The sequence below is a fragment of the Aptenodytes patagonicus genome, chromosome 3, assembly GCF_965638725.1.
Source record: "Aptenodytes patagonicus chromosome 3, bAptPat1.pri.cur, whole genome shotgun sequence".
NCBI lineage: Eukaryota > Metazoa > Chordata > Aves > Sphenisciformes > Spheniscidae > Aptenodytes > Aptenodytes patagonicus.
In genome coordinates, this window is record NC_134951.1 from 119,663,561 (window position 1) to 119,683,375 (window position 19,815).

Consider the following 19,815-nt stretch of genomic DNA (forward strand, 5'->3'; position numbering starts at 1 on the left):
ATTGCCTGCTTTTGGCATTGAAGCTAGGTGGTACAATTTAAAACGAGTATTGATGTATAAGATGCATAACCTTGTTCCAGGAAATCAAATGAAGCAGAAATAGTGGTTTTGGCTTCTGAAAAAGTGTTGTCTCCCTTCTGGCTCATGCATCCCTGGTTAATGGTAAATTTGATGTGTGTGGTTCTAGTAAAACACAAGAATGGAAAGCTTAGTAACTACTTATTTCTCCTAATCTGCTCCTATTATCAGCAAATTTGCATAGTGAAGGCAGTTGTATGCTCTGCTCCGTGACTAAAGATACGAATAAAAACAGCTCCTGAGTCTCTTTTTAAGTTCAGCGATACCTTTACTAGACTAGGCCCTGACCCTGCCAAACATCCTCAGTGTATTATAGAAGCTGAGGCTTGAGAATTTGTTGGCTGTTGAGCTTGGCCACTGCCAACCTCTAGAGGAAGGCTGAAGTTCCTCTGAGGGGTTAACAGCACCTGGATCTCATTTGCCACCCCCACTGTGCAGATTTCAAGTTTGGATGAGTACTTCAGGAGACACAAACATGGGCAGACATACACAACGCACTCATTTCCAGACTGCAAAATAACTGCTCTTTTCTGATGGAAGTGGCCCATTTCAAGCTGTAGGCGAGTTTTTTAAAAAGTTATCATTTGAAGGCAGCCAGCCACAGTTGGGCTAAGCTGCTTGTAACCACGGCTGAAATAGATAGGCCTGACTAGTGCTTGTGCTGTAACACAAGACTCCATCCCAGCGATGGCCCCTCATACAGCAAATGAGCCCAAGCGGTGGAAGTTGCCTGTCCAAACCAAGTCCTCTGCCTCGTCAAAAGGGTGGCTTCTGCCCAACTCAGTGGTCTAAATGTTAATCCTGCTTTAAGGAACCCATCTCTGGTTTAATACCCGCTACCTTTCCCCATTCCTTATCTACACATCATTGGCCAAAATTAACTTCTGCCAATTTGTTACATTTTATACCTCCGAAGATAAAAGTTCTTGGACGTTCTGCCTTTCTCTAGCGATTATCAGGTTCCTGAGCAATGCTGCACGGAGACTAAATACAGGTATGCAAGTATCGCCTTCCTTTTCCTCACCCCCCCCCCCCCTTTGTCTTTTCTCTTTGAGATGCTTTTCATTACAGCAGTTATTTTCAACTTACTTATGTTAAGATCTTACAGGATGCACTCTCTTTCATTTGTTCTGGATTTTCTCTAATTGGTTACTTGGAAAAAACATAAAGGCTCCCTAGAGTTTCAATCACAACTTGCATTTCAACAATGCTTCTCGCATTATAGGCTTTAGTTTCATTTATTCACGTGTTTCAGTTAAAATAGGAACAATGTTACATCGAGATGTGCTCTTCTACTATTACATATAGAATATGTTCCATCAATTTGAAACATCAATAATTTTAAATTTTTTACATGAATTATTTCTTGGTTTCTTACTATCTTTCTTTGGTACAAGCATTATGGCACATTTGAAAAATGGGGGGCTGGATTCAGCATATGGGGAGCGTGGTAGTGTTAATGCTGGAGAAATGAAGTCAGTTTGGCTTTGATCTAAAGTAATTTTTCAGATGTTCCAATATTGTTTAGTTCTCAAAACTGATCTTTTTATTATACAAATAAACCAGATTTTTTTCCTCAGGTTATTATTTTTAGCACATTATATACGATAGGAATTTAAAATGTATGTTGGTTGCTTAACCTAACTTTTACTGTTTAAGTTTTTACACCTCTGTAGTGCTGTAAATACGACAGCCAAGTACCTACCAGCTCAATGAAAGTGGCAGAGAAGTACCTATGTCTGCTTTACAGGTAAGAAAACTGAGGCAAAAGATAATTTTTTCGGTATTAATCTCCTGGCTTACACTGATTTAATCATTTTCGTGCCTTTCCCCAGCTTCCACACTCCTATCCATTGCTCTAAGCTAGGCTGCCTCAGAATTTCATCACATGCTGGGCGTTGGCTGCTTTGGGAGTCCCAGTTTACCTTCAGCATGCATGCGCGGACATATAGTAGAGGAAAACTTCTCTTCCCCGCCCCTGTTTTCCCACTAATTCTTGAAAGAAGTTGAGAAATTCAGAATTTAAAAAAAAACTTAGTAAAAGCCACACATCACATTTCTATTCCCTACATCTGATTTGCAACACTTGCACTGTACGGAGAGGTGAGAGGGGCAAAGCACATTTTTCAGATCCACATGCTTGATGGAATGCAGAGGAGATGGTGAAACCTACAATCTCTCCATTTATGGGCTTTTCACATAAGTAAGAGAAGAATTTTCCATAAAAATAGAAAAAAAAGAAGATGGGACATTTACAAAAAACAGGACAGAGGTAGACAAAAACCGGAAGATGTACTGTACCTGTTCACCTAAGAGAAATCTTTAACCACTTCTTTACACAAAATATAACCCCCATTTTATTTTGTTTTGAGCAAATGGTGTCCTGAAAGAGCATCGCTCATCAATATACAGACTTTTACAGCTTTATGAAGTCTGATTACTTAATCCCAAAGCTCCAGATTCCCACTGATGAGTAAGTTCAAGAATGGAAGCCAAGTCCTGCCGGCTCTATGAGCTCCCCACTGGGGGTTCAATGGGGTGCAGTCAGCAAGCATATTCTCCTCCTGAAGCCTCTGCTAGACCTTTTGATTTCCCAAAAGAGGGGACAGTAAGAAAAAGGAAATAAACCTCATTAGGAAAAACATCCCACAGTTTAATTGAAATGGCAAATGCAAAGTTAAAAAATAAAAAAATAAAAAAAGCTACGCATCATGAAAGATAAAACAGTAGAATAAATATATATACATACAGCGGTTTTCAAAATAGTCGTATCTTAAAATAAAAACATATAACAACTCTCAGGAAAACAACAGGCAATACTAATAGAGACATTCTGTTTAAATATTTGGTATTTTAATTTACGAACTATGTTTCTGTTCTGCATTTATTTCAGGAAAACATGGGGGTCATGCTGTAAAGTTCTGGTATTAGTATTCTCTTTTTATCGTTCCTTTGGAAGGAAAAGCGTATGATTTTTGCTGTTCGTTCTACTTCCTCAAATCACTGAACGCAGCTGGGTTGTGTGTCCAGAGAGGGAGCAGATCACTGCGTAGAACATTTTACCCCGATGCTGTTCTGGGAAAATGGGAAGCTAAGTTAGATGTGTTGATTCGGACTCAGCCTTTTAAAAAACTACGTCATCATATCCACTTTTGGCAACAGACAGAGAGAATGCCTTCACTGATGCTTGATCTTCTCTTCTTTTCGAAGTTAGTGAGTTTTCAGTGGGATGTTTTGCTTCCAAGATTTTTCTTCTCATTCTGATCATGTAAACTGGTAAAGAGCGAGACAATCCTCCCTTCCACTCAGTTCTGCTGCTTTTTGCTGACAGGTGTATGACAGGTACAATTTCTGTGCTGTCAAGAGCACAGAAAGCATACTTGTTACTTTACTAACAGTAGGACTCCTGAGATCTAAAAAACAGGTCAATTCTTCAAATGTTAACAATGAAGGTCTTGAACTTTGCATCTTTTAGATGATGGCTCTTCCATCTTCAGTGCTTCTAAATTACTGGAATCAGAATTGCCCTTATCCAAGACAACAGTTATACCAGATAGAAGGTACCCTCCACCTCCGCTCATTGTCAGTTTTGGATGGCTTCGATCTGGTAAGACCTTTAAAAAAACAAAACCCAAAACAAACAAAAAAACAAGTATCTGTAAAAACTCACTCTATATGTGCACATCAAACTGTGTAATTTAAACTTAGAGTATAAGATGTAATTTTTTTTCCCAGCCACCACAACAAACAGCCATTTGGAAAGTGTATTTATCTTTAAAGGGCAAAGTTTCTGCATACCAGAAACCAGTTACAGAAATACATAAGAATACAGGCTACTGCCTTACCGATTACTTCTTCATGGCATTTCCAGCCAAATTATAAAGTCAAGGTTTGGGATACATGGAAGTCTCATTAATGTGTTCAGAACTGGTGTACTTTGCAAGAAACCACAGCTAGTCTAAAAAAGCAGCATTAAGTAATACAGTAATTTCCAGTTCTGTCACTATAATCTTTATGTAGCTAATCTTAAGGTTAAGACATAGCAATGAACCATCGCTTTCAGCTACATTACACTTTTCTGTAAAGGCTTTCTCTTCAGTTACGCTTCCTCCTTGCTTTGACTGCCATCACAGGTCTAAGCTGATTCACCTGTGTCCAGGAGACTACGCGGTATTGTTCCTAACTGCACCTGGACATAGTAACCCTTGCCAAGCCTAACTTGTGTGAACATCTTCATCTATCCATCTCCTAATCATTCCCAATGTGGTTGCATGCTCAATAGTAAGTAATCGTGGCCACCCTTGAATTAAGTCATCCCCTAAATAATAATTCCTTACGGACTCCAGAAGCCTATGGGCGAGGAGAAAGTCAGTAAAATGCAAGAACCTCTTCAGTGGTGGTGAGCTGCTTAGAGATCAGACATGCTTCTGTTTCTCCATAGCTGAGAGGGTACTCCACATTTGCAAACATCTTGTTCAAACAAAGTTAGCCAAGCTGACATTTTTCACTGTGGAGATGTTTTCCCCCTCTCATCTTGTTTTCATTGTTCAGTTCCCAGACCAGAAACTCCTTGTTACTTTAGTTCCAGGAAACGTGTTATTTGAAGACACTGACTCTGTAAGTCACCACCATTCTTAACATTACAAATTTTTTTTCAGCTATCAAACCAATTGGAAATGAATAAACACTTGTAATATTTTGCTATGTCTCTCTTACATGACATCAGATTGTCCTTCACTTTAGGCTAGCTACTAAAGCAGCACAACTATTTATTAGATTTGTCAGTGTGCTACAAATATTTCAGCAAATGTTTAAATGAAATGATTTGTAAGAAGAAAATAAAGTATTTCCATTTGAAATTGTTGCAATGAAGCATTAAAACTCTTCAGAACATTTTCCCACTGCTCTCAGGTAAAACAAATGCATGAGCTTATACATAGTTTCAGTCAGTCTAAAACCCACATATTTTCAGAGGGTGTTTTGTTCCCCAGTATTCATGCAGTTTTGACAGCCACTTGCTGTAATGCTTACCTGGTAGTTTCGTAGCCAGGTTTCAGACAGCTTGAGGTTAATAACACCACCTCTTTCCCTCAGCTTTGTGTAACATTCTAATAATGGCTTAAAAAAACCACATAGGTTATACAGCAGAATACTCTCAAACTTGAACTGTAACAGCTAAAGCAACATACTCGATTTACCTCTTTATACTGGCAGTAGACAACAAAAGGCCTTGAAGGAGCAACAAATTCCAATAAAGAAAGTAATAAAGGAGTGGGATGAAGCTTGCTGGCTACAATTAAGCTGCAAAAGAAATTTCATGCACGTTAGTTTTCTGCTTCTAAAACCTATTCATCAAGTGACGTTCTCTCCTACTTAGCACAGTGATCAATTATAGCTTAAATGTTGCTAATCAACACATTTTCATGGCTCTAACAACTCCCAAAATACAAAAACAAATCACGATTTCCTACTTGCATAATGAGGATAAAACACTTGTTCCCTAACGTGCAGTATATTAAACGCATTGCAGAAGCACTCATTTCAGCTGTGTTGAGCTCCACAGTAATTCTTGCGACCCAAGAATTTGCATGCTGCTTTCTCTACCCTAAGACCATTGTCCAAATATAATTTAAATTTTGTGACTGCTAATTGTTGCTTAGAATGTAACCTCATTCATGATTCTTTAGACTGGGTAATCCATTAAATACAGTTTTATGTTAAAAAGTTCTTATTTAAGGAGAAAACAATCCCTTAGTGGGCATGACTAAAAATCTTTTAAAAAGAAATTATGTCCTTGTCAACTTAAAGGCTTCATATTTTATTCATCCTCATTTTAATATCACATTATAACTCATATTTACAGATGCTTAAGATTCTCTACAGATATCTAGAGTTTTTATCAAAAAAATCATGGCTAAACTGTACTACAAGAAATGGTTAATATTCAATTAGTCAACAAGTTGTAGTTGTGCAGAAAGAATGGGCTAATTAAACTACTTCTCCAGTATACAGTTACTACATGAAAAGGCCCATCAATTAATTAACATTTGTTCTCCAGGGGAACGTACAGCACTGGAGACACCGTCAAACCTATCTAACAAAAGGGAGGTAAAAATGGATGTTCAATTTTCTAAACACAATAGAGATAAAGAGGTGAAGCAATTCTTTTACAGTTGTTTGCATTTCAGTTCTCTGCTGGCCATGGCCTTGCAGGCTACAGATTTACCTCAAATCCAAACTTCAAAAAAATTGTGCTCAGTAATTAACCAAGTGGACCATAAAGAAAAAAGACTCCAGACTGTGTCTCAGAAGGCTTGGAGTGCTGCGCTGACACTTCCAGGAGCTCTGCCAGACAACAGGAAGGTAGGTGAGAGATGAGAGAGGCTGTGAAAAATCAAATTCTGTTCTCTCATATGGCAGCACATATTGCTGTCAGCAGGTAGTCTGGCCAGTCGCAAAATTAATGTAATGGGTGAGAGAGGAGGAGGAGGAGGTAGAGGAAGGGCAGCGAAGGGGAGAGACGGGGTGTGTGGTCTAATTCTGAACACATGGAGTGTCTATAAACCAATTTCCACTTTCATAGTGTCAGAAAAACGTAATAGTCTATCTTAAAAAAGTCGTCTTTAAAAGAATACCAAACCCCTAATGAATGTCTTCCTTTTTCCCCCTCAAAGACCTATGACAGACTTCAACTCTCACAAATGGGAATTGAACAAATAGATCTAGTATAAGCAATGTTCTACCACGTAACAGCACAGAAGATACAATTGTTATAAAATTTGTATCTTCTACATTAAGTAGTAAATATTGTTAAATTCAGGACCTCAAGAAGTAATTCTCCTAAAGTTGATGCCCATCTTTACCTAACAACCAGTTTTTCTTTACTCTGACAGTAAGTCCTAATCTTTCTCCCCACCTCCAATGTTAACCAGCTTTTACCTATCCTTTCCCTGTTTCTCTATTGCAAAACAAAACAAAACCTTAACTTCCCTGCCTGCTTCTACTCACGTGCCAAGTCATTAGTTCGAAGCATTTCTTTATTCCATGCCAATTTTTCCTGGCTTAGCAGTGTATGTACCCTGTGGTTCTTGATCTAAACAAATGGTGGGCTCTAAAAGGCAGATGACTAAAGAAAGGTGATCCTGACTGAGCCATGTGCCTTCAGGCAACCGTAAACTTCTCTTCCCCCCCATCATGCTGAAGACTTCCTAAAGCAAGAAATCACTCATCCCTTCAAGTATATAATTTGTTATAGCTTTCATGCATTACAAAGGACAAAAGGAGTATACAAGCGATTGAAAACAAATGAACAAGAGACAAACACTAAATAGGCTTCCTTGAACTCAAACTTCATCAACAACCGAATATACTATTTTACACTACAGGAAGAATCAAGTAAAGTCAAAAATTAATTTTCACTTTGCCAGACCATGCAGAGACATTATAACGATGGGTGCAGGAGACAGCGGTAAAACCATAACAAAACACTACCACTGTTTAGGCAGCTTAATGTCATCCACAGGCATCGCCAGTGGTGCTGCTGCTGCCAAACAGATGTGCAGTACTTTTTACAAACCTCCTTTACCATTTTATTGCTTTCAGAGAACACGGAATGACCTGTCTCTGCATCTTTATAGAAAGGGCTAATTCTACCACTTAAATACACTAGATGAGATATACTAAAATACGAATGAGCATGAGTTAAAACATTTCATAATAATAAAAACAAAAATTATACACAAACATTTAAACATAACCAATAAATGTGTATTAAAATGTATCCAAGCAGAACAGCTTTATTCCCAGTGAGCCAGTATTCTTAGGAGGAAAAAATGAGTATGAATGTTATTAAATTAACTAAATCAATGTTACCTCATTAACTCAAATCACTTCAGCATTTGCTAAGAACATTATGAAAAAGTCACAACCACCAAGTGCTCTTACGCTATTGTGGGGCTGAATTTCTAGGAATATGTCTATTGTATTTGTTTTAAACTTCTGATATTAAATCTTCATGTTAAATTGTTCCTTGGGAACAATCAATCCTGGTTAAAGCAGGTAAAATGAAGTTATGTGGTTTTCCTGTGTAAAAAAGAAATGAGTTTCTAAAAACAAACCAACCAACCAAACCCCAAAACAACAAACTTAGTTCCAATTTAATAAACTTAAAACCTCAGGTTCTACTTTGCCAGTTAGAATCCTCCGATTTTTATCGGCAGTCATTTGGTATTAAATTCTGCCTGGATTCTGTTTCTCTTTGGACAGGTTTGGGGTTTTTTTTAATGTTTACTCATAGCTAGACAGGAAACGATGACTTTTAGATCATGAAATTTCAAACCATTTAAATCACAGAAAAAATCTCAACCAGGTAAGAACCAAACAAGACCCAAGACACACCTGGGTTGACTGCTTGCTTCTAAATATTAAGAAAAATTTAGGGTATTTTTAAAACAAAGCTTTTATTTGTTTCAGAGGAAATTATTTTCTGTAGATGTGTTTTCAAACAGAAGACCTTTCTGACTACTCACCCATCAGCATTCTTCTCGCTCAACAAAGCAGCAGTTTCTATTAGCTTTTTCCTTCTCTCCCATTGTTTTCTTTGCTTTTCCCGAACCTTTGAACAACAAAACAAATAGTTTGCACTTTAACTGGTAATTATATATTGGATCACTATTGCATGGTCTGAATTTTCATTTTTTTGCATCTTAGATGGCTTAGCGTAAAACAAAAGACAACTTCCAGAGTTCCATTTTAACACCTGAATAAGCTGTATTTCAGCATGTCTGATTCAGATGGCAGAATTTTAAGTATATAGACGACGTAATACTTGAATAGCCACAATAAATATTCTTACATTTTCCTTATATCCTTTTTCTTTGTTCTCTTTAAATTCTACATCTTCAGCATTAATGTCCATTGTTTCTTGCTCTTCTGTTTGATTGATCTCCATAGCGGCTTCAGTAGTAGATTCCTCTTCTGTTTCCTGTAGGGAAGTCTGCTTCTCATCAGTTGATCCATTGCTTTCTTCTTCCACTAGCATGTTATCTTCAGGTTCTGAAGGCAGAGTCTCTGTAGAAAATGTCCCAGAGAGGAGACTATCCACTTTGCTGAGAGGAAATTCATGAAGATTATTGAAAAAAAGTTTTGGAAATCCAAAACAACTGGTAGCAGCTCTAACGGGTCCCCCTCCTGGATACATCTGAATAATGGATCCATAGCCTATGAGAGCAAAAGAATCAAAACCACATTGGAACGGCAGAATTTCTTAAATTGCTTACATTTTCTAAATTTCTAAAATGCTTAAATGAAGAATTCATTTAAGAATGAGTAAGTAAATTGCCTGCTCTTAATCTAACCTTCATGAAATTTAACAGGCTGCTGAAGTATGCCTCGAGATAGAAAATCTTTATTGGAAGGACAACAGTTACTGCAACTCAAAAGGACAAGGTAACTCAAAGATTATGCATGTATTAAACATGCGTTTAGGATTAGCACAGAACATATAAGCAGTGACAAATTGTTAGAAAAGCTAATTTAATAATTAAAAAGACAAATTTTCTACAGTATTTGTTACTTATAACTATGGAGCGGCTTTGATAAAAAAAAAAGCTAATTTAAACAGCACTGATAGGCAAAGAATTTCTTCAACATCCAGACTCTAAAGGAAGAGATGCCAGATGCTTAAACGTACTAAAAAGAACTTTTCAATAGTTACATTGAAATTGCATCTTATTTAATTCACTTCAGAAAGTATCCCTATGGCCAAAAGTTGCTAAACGAAAACAATTTGTAGTATAACTGCCTGTGTGCTTCTCAGCCAACAGACAGCACATCTGGGTGCACAACATCACATCACACTTCCTACCTTTCCAGGCTTCTGGAATATAATTGTCATCTCTGTTTAGTGTCTTTGAATGACTTACGATGAAATGTATTAACTGAGTTTGAGAAATAAAAAACAAGTCAAACTTCCCCTAGAATATGCTCAAGAAAACGTCATATACTACTTTTAAAATACACATTTTGCAGAGTTTAAATCTCTGGCGCAGTGAACGAGGAATGACAACATTTTCAGTGCTGCAGGCTGTCTGAATTCCAGTGTTACTATTCATGTTTTCTGCCATTCACTTTCCTGGACTTCCCAGGTGCCTGGGAAGAATCTGCACACAAGCTCCTTACAGCCTTTTCTGAACGCAATGTTGTTATGCCAAGACAGAAACTAAAACAGATCAACATACAGTGATATCAACTTTAAATTTGTTTTTTATTTTTAAACAGTGAAAAATAAATCCAACTGAAATACGCAAAATACAACTTTCTCCAATGGAAAAACAAGTATCTCTCTGAATATTGGAGACAGTAAAAGTAGATTTTAAAAACTGAGAAAGTATTTTGAAGCACTGCCTTTTAGAAGTATCAGAGAGATGCGTATTTCTTAAGTTTCAAGTAAGCCTTCGGTCTGTACATTACTAAAGCTACCGTGTTACTTACCTCCCATTCGTTCCATCACTGCACCCAGCACAAGGCCTGCACATGTTTCCATTACAATCATCTTGTTGCCGGCACGGATGTTTCCTAAAGTCAGCATCTGAGCTAGGGTGTCATAGCGCAAGTGGCTGGAAGACAGAGGGTTTTTAGAAATACCAAATGAGTTTTCTTACAGTTAGAAATACTGTGTGTTAGCTCAGGAGCCTGTCAAAAGAAGTTGGATCACAGGTAGATTTTCAGGAACAGCATCAGTGGCCTTCAGAGTCACCATGCAGAAACTTATAATTAACCACCTGGTAATAAAGAAGTACTAGAACTGGAGCCAACAAGAAATCAGCAGAGAATAGACATTTAGGTTTACAAAGAAAATAGCAGAAGTAGGATATGAAGTAGGGTGCACATAATAAAGTGCACATCTTGTGCTGTGCCAGTCAGACAAAATATTTTTTAAACATCTTTTCAATTTTTTATTGTTCTCTCAAACATGTCAGTTTTGTAAAGAACAGATGGTATTTTAATGCATTTCCTAATCCAGTAATGTATCCTGAGTGATTTTCATCTGTTTCGCAGTAGCACGCACCACCTGCAATCCAGGATCAAAACCTAACTCTACTGATTGCAGTGCCTGCACTAAAGAGACTCAGCGATGGCCAAGGAAATTACAACTAATCTTAATAGATAAATAAAGCCAAGTGAAGGAGATGGGGGAAGGAGAAGGAAAAAGTTTTGAGAAGCCTTAAACAACATAAATAGCAGTTTTTTCAGTCTCAGCATCTTACATCTACTTTTACTACTTTAAAAATGATAAATCAGTCCATCCTAAACAATGTCTGGAACAACGTATCATTTAATTTAGGGAAGTGAAAATCACAACTAGATCTCTGCCCCCCCCAGTATTAACCACATGTTTTTAAATTCTGGAGACTTCTGATTGAAGAAGATTTGATTCCCTAACATGTTAAAGACAAAAATTCTGGCTTCTGGTAGGTGGCTTGTTATTTTGATTAATGAGCCAGAAAACATAGAATCATTGAGGTTGGAAAAGACCTCTGAGATCATCGAGTCCAACCATTGACCCAACACCACCACCCACTAAACCATGTCCCTAAGCGCCTCATCTACGCGTCTTTTAAATACCTCCAGGGATGGTGACTCAACCACTTCCCTGGGCAGCCTGTTCCAATGTTTAACCACTCTTTCAGTAAAGAAATTTTTCCTCATGTCCAATCTAAACCTCCTCTGGCGCAACTTGAGGCCATTTCCTCTTGTCCTGTAACTAGTTACTTGGGAGAAGAGACCGACACCCACCTCGCTACAACCTCCTTTCAGGTAGTTGTAGAGAGCGATGAGGTCTCCCCTCAGCCTCCTTTTCTCCAGGCTAAACAGTCCCAGTTCCCTCAGCCGCTCCTCATAAGACTTGTTCTCCAGACCCCTCACCAGCCTCGTTGCCCTTCTCTGGACACGCTCCAGCACCTCAACGTCCTTCTGGTAGTGAGGGGCCCAAAACTGAACACAGTATTCGAGGTGCGGCCTCACCAGTGCCGAGCACAGGGGCACGATCACTTCCCTGCTCCTGCTGGCCACACTATTTCTGATACAGGCCAGGATGCCATTGGCCTTCTTGGCCGCCTGGGCACACTGCTGGCTCATGTTCAGCCGGCTGTCAACCAGCACCCCCAGGTCCTTTTCCGACAGGCAGCTTTCCAGCCACTCTTCCCCAAGCCTGTAGCGCTGCATGGGGTTGTTGTGGCCGAAGTGCAGGACCCGGCACTTGGCCTTGTTGAACCTCATATAATTGGCCTCGGCCCATCGATCCAGCCTGTCCAGGTCCCTCTGCAGAGCCTTCCTACCCTCGAGCAGATCAACACTCCTGCCCAACTTGGTGTCATCTGCAAACTTACTGAGGGAGCACTCAATCCCCTCATCCAGATCATCAATAAAGATATTAAACAAGATCGGCCCCAAAACTGAGCCCTGGGGAACACCGCTCGTGACCGGCCGCCAACTGGATTGAACTCCATTCACCACAACTCTCTGGGCCCAGCCATCCAGCCAGTTTTTGACCCAGCGCAGAGTACACCTGTCTAAGCTGTGAGCCGCCAGCTTCTCAAGGAGAATGCTGTGGGAGACGGTGTCAAAGGCCTTACTGAAGTCCAGGTAGACCACATCCACAGCCTTTCCCTCATCCACTAGGCGGGTCACCTGGTCATAGAAGGAGATCAGGTTGGTCAAGCAGGACCTGCCTTTCATGAATCCGTGCTGGCTAGGCCGGATCCCCTGGTTGTCCCGCACGTGCCTTGTGAGCGCCCTCAAGATGAACCGCTCCATAATCTTCCCCGGCACCGAGGTCAGGCTGACAGGCCTGTAGTTCCCCGGATCCTCCTTCCGGCCCTTCTTGTAGATGGGCGTCACATTGGCAAGCCTCCAGTCGTCTGGGACCTCCCCCGTCAACAAACAGACAATATGCCACTGACCAACAACAGATAAGAGATTCCTCTGCAAATGCAAACAGCCTCTGCCTATGTAGGCAATTAGCAAGATGGTGGTGGTAGGGAAATGGTAAAAGCGGATACTGCATGCAAGAGTTTTCTCTTCACTGCAATAGCGTATTGATTCATCTTCTATAGCACATTATTTTTCATTAATTTACAATCTTTCCATTAACAGGAAAAAAAGAAGAAATGTGATGAGTATTATATACTCTGGTATAATACAGTTATTTTGAGAAATATTAAAATATATGTTATAATTTGAAAAAAGAAACAAAATGAAAACTTACTTAATTTTTCCAGGTTCCCTTGCATAATACATTGTTGAAAGAATGCGAGTGGATGGTTTCACAATTGTAATAACTGCCTCGTATCTGTAAGAAACACATAGTAATAGTCTTATTTCAAGCTCAACAACTTAGAGAACTACTAAGTGTTTTCCAGATTTTAAAATTCACTTACTTTTTTTTCTTCTTCTTTATGTATTTATCTTGAGCAAATTCTGTTTTGTCTCTGAATGTTGTACTGTTCTCTATTAACTGTTGAACTATTTCCTTGGAAGAGACAATTTATTTTTATTGTAGCTGGTATTTCTGGTATATTTATTTCTCATGCATTTCATACATAGTATTTTTTTAAACAAACACTGAAAATATTTTCTTCTGATAGAAGCAGGTATACCATTAACTTCTACTGACATTAATAGCAAAGTAAATTTCTACTAATTGACATGACAAATGAGGCACTACCCTGACTATGTGTGGGAATTTAATCATATACTTCTGCCTCTAGGTGTTCTTTAACTATATAATGCCAGCATAAAAATGATAAAACTGAAAATGCTTATCCTGGCAAGGGGATATTTTGTGGGGAAGGAGTCTGGTAGGTGCCAGAACTAACTCATGAGAGAGGGCAGACTCGTATGGCCAGAAATGAAGAAAAAGCAGGATTGTTCCTTTCAGCATCAGCAAGTCATTACTTCAGCTCTTACTGTGAAGCCTCAGTACCTACATATTCTTACCCTCTACTGAATGTCAAGAAGACTACCTTGCTTTCTCTAAGTGATTAGCTATTTTAAATTTAATTAATTTAATTTATTTAGAATAAGGCAGTTATGTTTATTGTCAGTTATTATGGAACAGCTGACATATATTCTGTCAGTCTAACATTCCCCATAGTAACTGGTTTGCATGACAGTACCCTAAGTCCTGTGTGAAGCTATACAGGCAAAAATGTTTTACAAAACCCAAACAAAACAAGGAACCTGATGTCATATGTAATATTTACTTTAATCCAACTCCCTCTTTGGGTCTCTTGTCTGACTTTAGCATCTCTGTCTCTGAGGGTATCTTTTTTTCCACCTTGTGCTAGTTCTTCCCCTATACTCTGGCTATTTATCAGACATCTCCCCTACCCCACTTAATTTATTCCGCCTCCCAAACTGTGCTAGACTCCTGTACCAGCCCCTTGCACGATGTCAAACTCCTTAGCATTTACTATTTCCTACAATACCCCCCACGACTTCTTCCTTCTCTAGCTCCCAGGTTTCCCCAGAATCCCAGGTTTTGTTTCCTGGTCTCCTTGTTCTAATCTCCCTTTGCCAATCCAACTCTTCTTCCTCATACTTTCAGGTTCCAGTTGGAGGGATCATTAGGACCTCCAACAGAAAAAAGCTTTCATTTCTCAGGGTTTGTCTCCATGCCTGCACTACAAGAACAAATGCTGCAGAATGCTATTTTGGTTGTTGTGATCAAAGTAGTTTAACTGCTAAAATTGTAAGTTTCTATTAAACATGTAGGAAGAGCAATAGCGTAACCTGGCCTCGCAGGAGTTTGGAGAGGGTGGTGGTGGGGAATGACAAAAGGAGTATTTTCAATGGGGACACTACATCTCCCATTGCGCTTTAAGAACCTGCTCCAAAATATAGTGGTGCAAGTACTTCTCACATTCTATTGCTCTTTTCAAGCCATTATTTCTTAAAGCCCTTCAAGCACTTAAAATGTACTATTAATGGCATGAAACAGCGTATCTTTCTCTTTTTGCCTTATTCTTGGAAAAAGTTGAATGCAGTGGCTGGGTTATTTGGGGTTTTGGTGGTTTGTTTTTTTTTTTTTTTTTTTCAGTAAAATTTACAGTGAGGAAACTGGGGAGTATTTCTGCAGGGTAAGCAAAACAAGCCAAAGGGAAGCTGCAGCACTGTGCAATGCCCTGGGAGTACATGCCACTTGTAGTCTGCATCCTAACACCTATCCCTCGGGACCTGGGAAGGATTTGGAAAGTGATGGGAAATCAAACCCCGTTAACACTGCGGTTGCTTTATTTCAAAGAACAATCATCTCTAATGTGAGCCTGAGTCAGAGACATGCCATTCACAAGCATGAGTTCAAATTTTACCAGACATTTCTGGAAGAATAATATGTTACTGCTAATACAACACAGTCTAAAATGAATATTCAGCTACAGTTCAGAAGCCAGAGTTAACAAAGTAGGACGTTTTAATAACCTAAAATAACAGTATGGTAGATATATGGCACAGACATGCTGAGGACATACAGAAAAGTCAGAGTGATCTTCTGCCACGGATAATGAGAACAAATAGAAAACGTCGAAGCTATCAGACCGATTAGTACATTCTTCTCAAAGAGGTAACACCACGAGCAGCACAACCAGGGAAACAGAAGAAATACCAACACCTTGGACCCATCCATTATTAAGCAGGCAAAAGCAGAACAGCTGCTCTGAAGAGCAGCAGCAAACAGCAAGATGCAAAGAGGAGATGAACTTGATGTAAGCATGAGCAATTTCTTATTTTTATTAGAAAGGGTAAACCAAAGATGAGAGAGAATTTTGACATGTGCAGAACAGAATTGGCTGCAATGGTTTATTAACATTTAAGATGGCCTCACTTCTTGTTGACAAAGTGCGGGGTAAAATCCAATCCCTTTTCTAACAGAACGGAACTGATCACTTGAGAATATTCTTAGCTTTTGAGGTGCAGATAAAACACAGGCATCACATGTGTTTGGTAGGTACCGCCTAGAGGCGCACTGACAGAACATTTGTTTCATAGTGTTATTTGTTAATACTTTGGTGTTTATCCATAATCCTTTCCTACACCTTTGATAGTTTAATTATTGCATAATTTTAATACGTCTGTAATATAGAAATAATATGTTGAATCCTTTGAACAAACAAAACCAAAAGGTGATTACGTGAGCTGTATTTCCTTAACAGTTTTAGTATTTCTTTTTGTCTGTTATGACTTCTGATGCTGTAAAAACTCACTTTACTCTCTATTGACAAAGTTGCCAACCTTACATGAAGTTTTCTCTGAAAATAGCCTTTGCATTTTTGCAAAAACAGATCTTTAGGAAAAACATGACTTGAGCAGAAAAACAAAGAAAAAGCACTGAAGTCTATGCACCAATAAAAAGAATAGCCTATTTCATAAACTAAAATATAACCATCAAGGTAGCACAGAAATGACACCAAAACCTTATTTTTACCTGTCCTTTAATACCCTTGTCCTTCAAAGCCTTTATGTCATCATGAGTCAGTTTTTGAGACTTTCCATCGTCAACTATGTTACGATTATCTGTACCTGCTTCTTTTGTTTCTAAAGGAAAAGGATATAGACTTGTAAAATCTAGCTCTAAATATCTTTAAGTTGGAGAAACATATGATTTTAGTTTCACAGAAAGCAGACTTCTCAGGATTAAACCCACATGCTTCACAGCCTTGCAACATATTGCCTAAGCAATCAGTAAAATGTAATATGTAAAATACATCTTAGTATATATATTCACTCAAACTAAGGTTCAAATTTTCTCCCATATTAAAAAGCTGATTTGTTACAGGACTAGTGAAACAGCAGATCAAGACAAAACCATGCACTTTTATGACAGAAAGAATATAAGTAACGTTAAGTTAACAAATGATTAATAGAAAGCTTTTCCATCATCTTTGGTATTATCAAAGAAACAAATTAATTGGAACTCGTTTTTCCAAACACCAGTCAATCCTCTGTAATACCTGGGGTAGTCTCTTCCACCTCTTGCTTTGGCTGGAGGTTTCCACCACTGGTTACTTCAAATGTAGTTCCATAAATATGTCCGATGGCATTATCCAGATAGAACCACTGCTTCTCAAAAATAATTTTTCTGAAATAATAAAGAAGTTAATGATATTAAAAGCACTATTTTACTATGCCTGAAACCTACAACAGTTGAAAGTAAACTATAGCTTCATATATGCCATTTTTATCTATATCCTTGAAGAAAACCAGGACAAGCATAAAAAGTGAAATACCAACTACTGTTAACCACAAAACCACATTAAACTGAAACTGGTTAGGAAAAGAACAAAGAACTTAAATCGAGCATACAGTAAGAATTTTTTTTTTCCAGTTCAAAAGAATTCTAAAATGGCAGATAAAACAAGGATATAGCACTCACATTATATACTACCGTTTTTGACACAGAAAGTCAGAACGAGGCAGAGAATTAAATTAATCTAAAGCATATTAAATCTAGGCTGGGTCATGCAGATTACTGCAAAAAGATGAGCATGGACCTGTATTTTGCAGAGCTCCTTTGAAATAACATTTGCCAAAGGACTATGAAGAAAATAGACAGCAGAGAGTGTAATGTAATCCTAGAAATGTTTAATACGGGGAGGGTGGGAAGGATTTTATCATCCCTTTCATTTTGATTGCACTGAGGGAGGTTTGCATTTTTCCTTCTTCACACAGAAAAGGACCCACAAAGCCTTTAACTTTCAGGCTCTCCTACTACAAGTTTCCTTGCTGACCAGAGAAATACCGATCTTGTCAAATGAAACAGGTACCAATGTCTGTGCCACACTCACATTTGAATCAAAACTTACCGATATGAGCTCTTTATTATGCTGATTATACTCATCACTAATTCTGAAGCTAAGCAAAAAGGTTGAGTTCTTTGTTATTTCCAGTTTTCGACTGACTTAAGTATGCAATTCATGCATATATTTTAAAGATGGTATTACTTGTATCCCAAAATACAATCCAGAATTTAAGTAAAGCATAAGAATAAAAAGTTTTGTCAGAGACATTACCAAATTCTCTTATTAAAAATTAACAACATTATACGTGCTCACGTAAAGTCTATTAATCTCTGCCAACCCAGATTTTAAAAGACTAATAAATTATTATAAAAGGCTTGAAATGACTGAAAAGAATTTAGGTAGATAAAAAATTGTGTGCATGTGCTCAAATTTCATTTTGATGACCATTCTAAACAGAATATCGAACCACAGCTATTGTCACATGTTCTTGGAGTGTCTTCACCCTCATCAGATTATAGAAAAGGAAAAATTAATGCAAAAGTTACTTCATTTCCTGTGGCAATATTTACCCTTTGAATTTTTAATTCTTTCTTTTATGATAGTGGTTTTAAATAAAAACTGAAGAGGCACCTAACAAACAGATCTTGGCAGTGCTAACAGCTCTGCAGGCTAACAGAGTAACTACCTGATTTCGGTGCCAGATTCTACTGGTGAACATTAAGCCTGTCAATAACCAGTACTCCCAAATTCCTAGGTCTGAGCTATGCCATTTTTAAACCAGTCTCATTCAAGCATAGTTCCTTTAAAGCTCCATGCTACTGAATCAGATGTCTGGCCACATTACCCAATACTGACTTCTACACATTGGTCTATAAAATTGTCTACTGCAATGGGAAGAGTCCACTGATTATAGTATTTCCTGCTGGGGTGTAGGCGCTTCTTGCTATGCCGGTTGGCCTAGGAAAAAGAAATAGGAGACCTTTCATAGCATCCTCTCCAAAGCAGTAACTATCCAGAACTGACAGCTAACATCTTCCTACAGTCTAACACCGACGAGAACACTGAAGCCAATCCCTATTATTAACACGGCAATGCTGCATCTCGCAGAAATTACACACCACAGCGAGATAAGTATGATGAAGATATGCTTCTCAGGCTGCTGCGCCTTTTCTCCTATTCAATCGGCACCAGTTTGACAATGGCAACACAAAACCATCTTAAATATCTTTCAAATTCTTACAAGAAAAGCAGACAGGAGATCTTCCGGTTTTTTTTCGTCATAGGAACCGAGGCAGCATTAAAAATCTTTCACGCTGCCTGTCACATCGGCCTAGCGAGGCCGTTATTTCTGACTGGCACGGCAAGGAAGCTATGGGTCACCTCGGCCGCATCGGGACCCCCCTTCCCTCAGGCGGGGCCGCGCGACGACCGTTGGGATCGCCTCACGGGAGAGCAGGGGGAGAGGAAGGCGCAAACCTCGGCCAAGGGGGAGATGACAAGCGGGATCGAAAGCCCCGGGCCGACCCCTCACCTCCGCCGCAGCACGGGTACCGCTTTGAAGACGTCGTCCCGCTTCAGGACGGCGCAATCTCCCTCACAAATGCGCGGGCCCGGCCTCTGGTCGTCCTCCATCGCCGCCACCGCTCGTGCGCCTTCCGTCGCGGGGATGGCCAGCGGGGATGGCCAGCGCGCAGGCGCCGCCGGCCCCCGCCGGCCCTACTATTGGCGGGCCGACGGCGCCTGCGCACTGAAGCAGGGCAGGCTGAAGCAGAGGGCGAGTGGCCGGAGCGAGACCCTCTCGGAAGGGAAAGAGCCGACCAATGAGGGCCGGCGAGCCACGCCTCCTGCTCCATGGCGACGCCGCATGCTCCCTCGTGATTGGTTGCAGAGCCGGAAGTAAGAGTTCGGCGCCAAAATAGAATGCTGAGGGGGGAGAGGC

The 19,815-nt window shown here is 39.4% G+C and overlaps 1 protein-coding gene across 5 annotated transcripts; it reads right to left on the reverse strand.

Annotated features, from left to right (window-relative positions):
- Window positions 1-1,308: 1,308 nt before the first annotated feature.
- Window positions 1,309-19,539, reverse strand: TRMT6 (tRNA methyltransferase 6 non-catalytic subunit). 5 transcript variants are annotated; one of them, XM_076334955.1, is made up of 11 exons: window positions 19,408-19,539; window positions 17,088-17,215; window positions 16,562-16,671; window positions 13,518-13,609; window positions 13,346-13,429; window positions 10,570-10,694; window positions 8,933-9,297; window positions 8,607-8,692; window positions 5,277-5,379; window positions 5,110-5,196; window positions 1,309-3,692 (listed from the first exon to the last, which is right to left on the reverse strand). In XM_076334955.1, exons 1-11 carry the CDS (start codon window positions 19,506-19,508, stop codon window positions 3,519-3,521), a joined length of 1,455 nt encoding a protein of 484 aa, XP_076191070.1. In that variant the 5' UTR covers window positions 19,509-19,539; the 3' UTR covers window positions 1,309-3,518. The 5 variants fall into 5 exon arrangements, with proteins under 5 accessions (XP_076191070.1, XP_076191074.1, XP_076191072.1 ...); XM_076334959.1 differs by having other exon boundaries at window positions 19,353-19,408; XM_076334957.1 differs by lacking the exon at window positions 5,110-5,196 and having other exon boundaries at window positions 1,309-3,434.
- Between the last annotated feature and the right edge of the window lie 276 nt (window positions 19,540-19,815).

Coding starts and splice junctions, on each gene's coding strand:
- TRMT6 (XM_076334955.1), bottom strand. CDS start 19,508: ATGGAGGACGACCAGAGGCCGGGCCCGCGCATTTGTGAGGGAGATTGC. Junction 10,695..13,345: donor AGGGAACCTGGAAAAATTAA/GTAAGTTTTCAT, acceptor TCTGTCTTCCAG/CCACTTGCGCTATGACACCC. Junction 5,380..8,606: donor AGCGAGAAGAATGCTGATGG/GTGAGTAGTCAG, acceptor TTTCTTTTGCAG/CTTAATTGTAGCCAGCAAGC.